At 35.4% G+C, this 8,611-nt stretch overlaps 2 protein-coding genes across 2 annotated transcripts; both read right to left on the bottom strand.

Annotated features, from left to right (window-relative positions):
- Positions 1–2,443: 2,443 nt before the first annotated feature.
- On the bottom strand, positions 2,444–5,508 carry LOC111291436 (Transmembrane proteins 14C). The gene is made up of 4 exons (XM_022883198.2): positions 5,162–5,508; positions 4,986–5,050; positions 2,798–2,885; positions 2,444–2,637 (listed from the first exon to the last, which is right to left on the bottom strand). The coding sequence occupies exons 1-4, from the start codon at positions 5,436–5,438 to the stop codon at positions 2,528–2,530; spliced, it is 540 nt and encodes a 179-aa protein (XP_022738933.1). The 5' UTR covers positions 5,439–5,508; the 3' UTR covers positions 2,444–2,527.
- A 491-nt stretch (positions 5,509–5,999) lies between these two features.
- LOC111291435 (putative receptor-like protein kinase At4g10390) lies at positions 6,000–7,896 on the bottom strand. Its single transcript, XM_022883197.2, has 2 exons — positions 7,092–7,896; positions 6,000–6,976 (listed from the first exon to the last, which is right to left on the bottom strand). Exons 1-2 carry the CDS (start codon positions 7,762–7,764, stop codon positions 6,279–6,281), a joined length of 1,371 nt encoding a protein of 456 aa, XP_022738932.1. The 5' UTR covers positions 7,765–7,896; the 3' UTR covers positions 6,000–6,278.
- Between the last annotated feature and the right edge of the window lie 715 nt (positions 7,897–8,611).

Genomic DNA, 8,611 nt, shown 5'->3' with positions numbered 1-8,611 from the left:
AAACCGTAATTTAAGAAAAAATAAAAATCTTCAAAGAGTTATTTATCAATCCAAGGTAGCCTTGGGAGAAAGGAATCGATGGAACAGTTATTATTTCTTAAAAAAAAAAAAAAAAAAGGGGCGGAGGTTCGGAAAAAGATAGAAGTTTTCAATAGTAAGCACAGAGAAAATTGATGGTTCATTACAGGAGCACTTGAGGAGAAATCGTAGTGGGGGTCCTTTCTGAGAGAGGGTTTTAATGATGAAATTTGAAACTAAACAAAAGTCGAGAACTCCCCCATTTCATTTTCCTTTTCTGTTCTCTAATATGATCCGCTCGTTTGGTCACCAGATGAACCGGAACTCTATTATTTTCTTTTTATTATTCTCCCATGTGTTATTAAAAAGTTGGTTTGAATAGCAAATTTATATTTATACAGGATAAAAACAAAGCCCAACCACCCATCTATCCTAAACATAAGTGACCAATCCTTGATTCCCAAGAGTACTTTGTGTAGTTTTTGTGTGGAAATGGTTCCTACATTCTCTCTGCTCAAGTGGGGAAATTAAAAATCAACAAGAAATGGGCACTTTACTATGGTTCATAATTTCGTTCCACCTTACAGCATATATTATGGATTATATTACACCTGAGAGCTAGAGTGCGAAAGTTCCTGTAGATTGTGGAGTAATGATTGCATGTGAGTGGTTTGACCATCAAGTGCTGGATTCTGTCAAACAAGCTTTTATTATTATTAGCGTTTATTTTGTGGCACAAACTTTGGGATCGAGACGTGGCAGCTGAGTAGAAGATACTCCACATGATTCTCGATGAGAACTATCAAGAGCCATTCATTCCTTTCTTTTCCCCATCCTTCAACTTTTTCATGCCAATAGCCATGGCCTAGCTATCAACCTTTTTAAACAAAATGCCAGCTATATGCAGGAAGCAGCAATCCAAAAGGTCACTAGAAGCTTCTCTCTGCTTCGTTTTTACAGGAAAACACATGGCTACAGCCTCTTTAAAACAGATAAAAGTGGTTCTTCCTGCACTCTAATGTAGTACCGATGAAGAAAGAATTTCCATGTATGAATGTGGAATGATCTTAAAATGCATTTTCATGGATGATACTGCCACTGATATATGCTTTTTGATGACAAGTGGGAGAAAAGGTCTATGAACGATGTATGTACACGCAGCGAGAGGAGTTCAGCAATACATCCGCATGCAGAGTTGGTTAAATGTATTGGTCAGACATACTTCATAGCCTAAAAAATACTGTAGTAGAAAAAAAAATGACATTTAGCACATGCTCCAGGGACAAGGAATATGTAAGAAACGCGTAAAGGCATAAATCGTAGTATTAACTGTTAAACCAAAAAAATATAGAATCAAATGGGATTATAGCAAAGCAATTGATACGTCACTCAAGGCCATAAGCCAAACCAACTAACCATTACTTTGTTTAGTTATTTATTCAGCAGATGATATAAGCTATATGAATTAAACAACTTCATCTCCTAAAACCAATTACAACTCAAATCGCCAACTTTTAGTAGACAAAAATCAAAGCTAACAACTCTTCATAACCAATAACCTTCCAAGGGGCCATGCTAAACCAAGGCAGATGGTGGCATTCCCCACCAGACTCTTAATGATTTTTCTTTAAACTATAAATCAATTATCTTTCTTATAAGTTTCTGAAGAAATTCTGTATTTTATCCTCAAGGCCTCAATACCAAATTTAGAAATTTGTTTCCATCTCATGTTTTTAATACTATTAATGGTTCATGTATTCCCTCAAAAATGTAAACTCCTATAATTTAGTTTATCATTGAACTTCTCTAATTAGCTTGTGGAGCAAAATACTATCCTCTTTTTTTTTTTGCCTTTGTTAGCTGGAAAAATGACAAATTTCCACACTTTGTGGTTAATTCCCATAAACACAACACTCTATCTGCATCAATTTAACACAGGATAAAACAATTTAGTAAGAAAAATATTAAACAAAGATTAGAGTTAAAGACTAATTTCTATTAAACTTGAAATGGGTTTTTATTTTCAATCAGCAGAAAGGCATGTGGACTATGGACAAAGTATTCCACACAATCATTATGCCTTCCCAGCATTACATAAACCCACCCCTAGAAAGAAGTGTGAAAAGAAAAAAGAAAACCCAAAAGGAAAATCAATTGCTATAGCCTTTCAAAATGCTATTGCTTCTGCCTAAACAACTTTACTAAATTTTCAATCAGCAGGAGCTGTAACATTATGCACAAGACACGTGTATAAAATTTGTCAACTGGCAGTTTTTTTTTTTCTTCTTCTTTTAGAGATGCACAAAAGCATATTAAACCATCCATGACAGTGAACACAGAAAGCAGAAACTTACATTGAGACGCAAGCGAGACAGAGACAAGTTATTGAAGTTCAGCTGCTAATTCAAATAGGAATACAAATATATCATATTAAAGTTACTTAATTTATTCAAATTAACAAGGGATAATTACTGTCTAGGAGTATTGCGCCAAACAAAAAAGACAAGGATCAAAGACTATCTTGCAAATATGCTGAGGTAAACACAACCAATGCACAGATAGAAAGACTTAATAAAAGACCTGCAGGAATCAGTTTCCGAGTAGCTGCCAATCGTATCCCTAAAACAGTAACCAGAGAGGGGAAATAAGGATAAGACCTCAAATTCCTTATATTGATGTTTATTGAACTGACATGAAATGAATCTAAAATGCATGCAGCATGGTCATCACCCAATATGATCAAAAGTAAAAGTACAAAAAATTTGAAAATAAAACATACCAAATACAGAGGAGAAAAGGAAGGCTGATCCAAAACCAAGGGCATCGCCAATTGCTTTTGTCTCTGATGCTTGCATAAGAAAATAGGCCTGAACAGGAAACCCAAATATTACCCACAAGTATAGCATTTTTACAATAGAATAACTTCTATTTTAAGAGGAGACCAGGTTTTCGCAGACAAAGTAAATTTTAAATGATCATTGTAGCAATAAACATGAGAGTGCAACAAAAATCAAGCAAACTGAAGTGAACAGGAGATAGCAGTAAGAAGTTGAATGGTGTTAGTTCTGATTAAATTACTTCCACATCATGTAAAGATCTTCCTCTGGAAATCCTTACAGAGCACAAAATTAAATCTTTCATTTGAACCAAGGACATAACATACAATGGTAGTTGTATTAATTTAGACAAACATTTTCACATGATTCATGATTCTTAGGAGGATGGCAAAATTAATAGTGGCTGAGATGTGGTTAACAGGAAAATTGAAAAATATGAAGAAGAATTTTAGCATTTCCGATGATTAATAAGATGATTACACTTGAAGATGCTATTATATTATAAGATCATAAAGAGGTAATTCATAGATGGAATAAGATGTTTAACCATATGATTATTTATTCAATCTTGATGAAGTGGAGTGGGATGTGAACCTCACTCTTCTCAAGAATGACCTTAGGTTATTCCAATCGAAAATCAATGTGACTGAAGATGCAAGTAAAAATTTGGAAATGTTAATGCTTCAAATGGTAACAGGAGTGAAAGATTAAATAAATAACAAGAAAAGAAAGAATTATGAAGGATGAGATGGAGGACAATCAAGTACCCCACAAAAAGAGGAAGAACCAGATGCTAACTCTTTTATTTTCCCAAGGTCAAAAGTTAACTAATTATACTATCTACCCGAGGAGTGCATAAATGAATAGCACTCAATTCACGTAACCATAAAATGTTTAGTTACTTGAATGGTATAACTCTTTGCTCAGAAGATGACTAACCGAATGCTTATGTAGACCGCATCATGGTTACAGATTATCATTCACATTAATGTTAATTAGAGGGTTGTGTCTACAATTACAAAAGTGAACTATTGAGCAGCATTATGCCATCAAGTAACAGCAGTCTACTTATCAACTTTAATATTGAGTTATGACCCAAAGTGAAAAAAGTACATTTAACCAGATATTAAACTAAAAACATACACAGAATCCAAAAAGTTGTCAAGTAATTGTTCATCAAAGGCCCAACTAGTGGTGCACTAAGCACTTGAGAGTCATCAAAATGAGGCATATGTACTCAAAACATGATTTCTGAAGATGGTAAATGCAAGCCAAAAAAAAGTGTCTAGGAACAGAAGAACATGCCTCAAGTAATATGGAGATTTTAAGAAATGACAAATGGAGATTTAGTTGAAATAAGAAGAGAAAGAAAACCCAAAAACTTTGGTAGACAAAAACTTTGGTAGATATCATACGAGACAAACAGTTTGTGTTAATATACAACTGCAAACACTAAAGAAAAACCGAAGGGAGGTCCAAGACTGGCGGAGCTCACATGTGTAAAAAGAAATCCAACTTTTAGTTAACAAATTCCAGAAAAAGAAACATACTCACAAAACCAAATCTAGATTTGTACTATGAGACAGTGATAAGACAACAATCCAATGGTGTCTTCCAAATGAAGGTTTCAACAAGATTTTCATAGTTGCATAGTAAATGATAATAAATCTCAAAAGATCCTACAGTAAGACCAAAGAACAATTTACCCCATATGATTTCAACATAATTACTCTGAGCAACCACTTAGAAGAGAAAAACCCAAGGATATCGACATTATTGGAGGAGTTATAATGAAGCACAGTAATGGTGGGATCCATCTTTCAATGAACATTAAAAGTCAATGAGCAACCTTAGGATTTAGAAATGGAGGATGAAAGGAACAAAATGTCTGTTTCTAGGGAATAAAGTAGAGAATTAATGGGAGCAGTGAGACAAATTACATGATGATTATGATACGACCCATGTAAGCCAAAACAAAGTCAGCAAGGCGATAAAGCAAGCAACACAAGCTCACAATCACAAATTATTAATAATTGGAATAAAGCTTAGTTGAGTGAACCAAAACTAACAATGGGTTTGATTTTCTGTTTATACAAAAAAATGCAGAAGAAATTGATATAGTAAACATACAGATGTCATAAGAGCAGCTCCGGTGAGGCCTCCAAAAAGCGATCCCTTACTCCCTGATTTAGAAACTAAAAGCAAGTTTCGAATTGCAAATTATGTTACTAAATTTGGTAAATTTTTGAATTGTTGATAAATAAAAAGGAAAGCAAATAGAGAGATGTTAAAGCAGAGTAGAGTACAGGCAAAGAGACCGCCAGAGAATAGAAGGATTCCATAGGCAGCGGAAGTTACTGGGGCAAAATCTGCTAGCTGGGATTTGCAGGGAAGCCTTCTTTTAGACCTGGAATGGGATTTTGGTTTTCTCAAACAAATGCCGACCACATGAATGCTTTTCCCATTTTGATGATTTACGGATGGAAATTTTGGATGGTCGTTTGAATTTGAGGATGAGGCACCCTTGGCTGCAGCAATTGCAGGCATTTGAATTACTAATGGTGCCACAGAGAACGTCATCATCTCGATTGGTCGGTTTCTGTTTCACTTCCAGTCCCCGCCCTCGTCAAAATCCAGATTAGGAACTTTCAAAAAAAAAAAAAAACTGTGAATTAAATTGCATCCATTTTTGGGCCTTCTTGGATTGTGTTTGGGGGTGTAAATTTTTCGTGCCCATGATCCATGAATCCTGCCAATTTTGAGCTGGGCTCTATCTGTCCAACATTTCGAATTCAAACAGCACAGGCACTTTTCTCATCAAATAAATAAAACAAGGGCACGCGTTTTAATAACATCCCAATTGGTCAATCGGCCATTAAATTGCGGCGACCAGCGTTTTATTAGTTGAAGGGGTTGGATGTTGGATTTTCTGTTTCAGATTCAACCGATCCAATGTTCAATCGACATTGGCCCAAAAAATATGTTGAATCGACTGATTCAATTGTATGCTTTAATTACGTTTTAAATGTATTGTTTATCATCAAATATATATTAAATGAAATGCTGTTTTGTGATATTGATTAAAGTGATATTAAAAAAATAACATATAATTAATATAGTATTTACTTTTGAATTTAGTGAAATAATCTTGAAATCATTCATATATTATTTAAAAGATCCCATTTTAGGGGTCGCCCAGTAAATTTGTTGTCCTAAAAAGTTGATGATTTAATTTACGTACCCTAAATTTCCACACCAATGTTTCCTTGCTCCAATTTAGGGGCACATAGTTCGGGGCACGCCCCCCTGATTTTTGACTTTGCAAATCTGCTTACAAGAAAAAGGAAAAATAATGTAGCTGTTTATAAACAATTGCAATTTTCAAAGCATACCCCAATCAACATGGTTGTCACCATCAATTACTTAGTAGTGGTAGTCTTTGCCTTGTGAGAACGGGAAGTCGATGGAAGATATTTTCTCCTTAATTGTTTGAATGATTTGAGAAGCAGAAGGCCTAACGCTGGCAGACTGGTGAAGGCAAAGTGCAGCAATTGAAAGCATAGCCCTGACTTCCTCCAAGTCAAACTCTCCAGCTAGGCGTGGATCCACCAATTCTGCCACTTTCTCCTCCGCCCCACGCTCAGCGATGTCTCTTAAATTGGGTGCCACTATTGATGTCAATAGTTGTCCCCTTTCTGTACAAAAGGCCTCCATTCCGGTAACTAGTTCCAAAATAACAACGCCTAAGCTGTAAACATCGTTCTTTTTGGAGGCGAACCCAGTCCTCAAATAAAGTGGATCAGTGTAGCCTGGTGAGCCTATCATTACTTGCTTCGTCCGGGAACAAGATGGCGGCATCACCGTAGAAGAAAATCCCATCATTGCTGACCCGAAATCGCAAAGCTTGCAATTAAAACGCTCGTCTAGCAATATATTAGAAGCTTTGATGTCGCCATGAACTATTTGGAGGGTGCATTTCTCGTGCAGGTATTCGATTGCTTGAGCAAGTTGGAAAGCTATGGCCGTGCGGGTTTTCCATGGAAGTACTTCCCTTTCCCTTTTATGTAGTTTCTCTTGCAAGTTTCCATTAGGGACGTACTCAAATACCATGGCCCCTTCCTCTGGACACAAACAAAAAAATAATTAAAAAGTTACAATAACTATTCATTTCAAAAGTAACAAAAAAACTCTTCTTTTTCTTTTTAAAGAGTAAAGCAAAGGACTCACTCAACGCACCTAGATCATCGCAGTAACCAAGAAGCTTAACGATGTTTTCGTGACGGATTCGGAGCAAAATATCCACTTCCTGTTTGAAGACTTGGTTTAGTCGATCACTACCAACATGGATCTTAACTGCTCCTAGACTGGAACCAGACAAGTTAGCCAAGTACACATTGCTAAACCCTCCCTGACCAATCATACGGGAGAAATCCTTAGTCACATCCTTAATCTCGTCCCATCTGAATTTCCTGACAAACCCTTCACCTTCAACGTCAGAATCTTTTCCCTTGGTTTGAACAGGTTGAGCGGTTGACGTGTGTTTACCGCCTCTGAGTTTCCTGAGTTTAAGGAACATGAACAAGAACCACATCGCGAACAACAATGCAAGAAGCAAGACAAGGGAAACAGTGATGAGAATAGCGGTTTGAGGGTGAACGTGCGGTTGGGTTGTTTTTAAAGGGCGTGTCGGCGGATCACTGGAAGTGTGAGAAACAGTAGAAGGTACGGGGTGGGAAGCCACGCAGAAACTGAGTTGAGAAGATAAAAGGAGCATCGGTAGTAATAAAAAAATGGATGGGATGGACCAACAACGCCAATACCAGCAGACAAATTTAAAAACACCTAAAATCCATTCCCTTCTAACCTTAGATTTGGCTGTAGTCAAAGCTGTAGCCATGGGGACGTACATAATCCGACAAAGCTCGATCTAATATTCCGATCTAAGTAGAAAGAGAGAGGCAGAGAAGCTACGGAAGCCTACTAGGAAAGCCAGAGAAGCCATTCTGTTTTTGCCTAATAAGCCAGTTGGGTTTGACCGACCGGCTATAGAAAAATATAGTCAGGTCGTTTTAAAAGTATTAAACTAATTTTTATAAAAAATTTTAAAGGTTGAGAATTCCTTTTTTTTTTCTTTATTTGTTTCATTTAACAAAATTTAAATTTTATTAAAAAAAAAAAAAGATAGTGGCATGCCAACGCCAGGACCGAGCTCTAAGGATGATTCCCTCATTGAAATTGATTATTATAAAAAAAAAGTATTTGAAGAAAATAAAAATCAAATTATAATAATTGACTTTTGAATAATAATTAATCCTTTGTTTATGAAATAACGTTTCTTAATAAGTGTTCTTTAATTAACATTTGTTTATCTTAATTTAATGGAACATTAGAAGTTTTGCCATGAAAATGTTACATCCTTAGATGGTGTTTAGTTTAAAAATATATATATTTTTTTGTTTTATAGATAATAAAAAATGCGAGTAAAAACATGTTTCTTTGAAAAAATAAAAAATAATTTTTGGAAAATAGAAATGAAAATGGGGCGAAAATTGAAGAAAAAAATTTTTGAGTACTTAAAAAAAAATGAAAAACAAGTGGAAAAAATGAAAACACGGATCTTTTAAAATATTTTTATTTGTTCACTGAAACTACATAACATCCAAATTTGATTCATAATAGATGCAAAATTATTGGCTTTTTGGGTAAAAGCTGCAACAAGCCTATTTTCCTTTCTTGCTTCTAAGTTCTATGTTCTT

The sequence above is a fragment of the Durio zibethinus genome, chromosome 11, assembly GCF_047325235.1.
Source record: "Durio zibethinus cultivar Kanyao isolate XHJ-2024 chromosome 11, ASM4732523v1, whole genome shotgun sequence".
In the NCBI taxonomy this organism is placed as follows: domain Eukaryota; kingdom Viridiplantae; phylum Streptophyta; class Magnoliopsida; order Malvales; family Malvaceae; genus Durio; species Durio zibethinus.
Note: the sequence above shows the minus strand (reverse complement) of the source record. Positions and strands in the feature narration are given on the sequence as shown.

Bases quoted from the DNA above. Each gene is read 5' to 3' on its own strand.
- LOC111291436 (XM_022883198.2), bottom strand. From the start codon at position 5,438: ATGATGACGTTCTCTGTGGCACCATTAGTAATTCAAATGCCTGCAATT. The intron at 5,051-5,161 runs GTACTCTACTCT...ACTTGCTTTTAG, and splicing joins CTCTGGCGGTCTCTTTGCCT to TTTCTAAATCAGGGAGTAAG. The intron at 2,886-4,985 runs GTATGTTTACTA...TTTCCTGTTCAG, and splicing joins GAGCTGCTCTTATGACATCT to GCCTATTTTCTTATGCAAGC.
- LOC111291435 (XM_022883197.2), bottom strand. From the start codon at position 7,764: ATGTACGTCCCCATGGCTACAGCTTTGACTACAGCCAAATCTAAGGTT. The intron at 6,977-7,091 runs GTGCGTTGAGTG...GTTTGTGTCCAG, and splicing joins TGGTTACTGCGATGATCTAG to AGGAAGGGGCCATGGTATTT.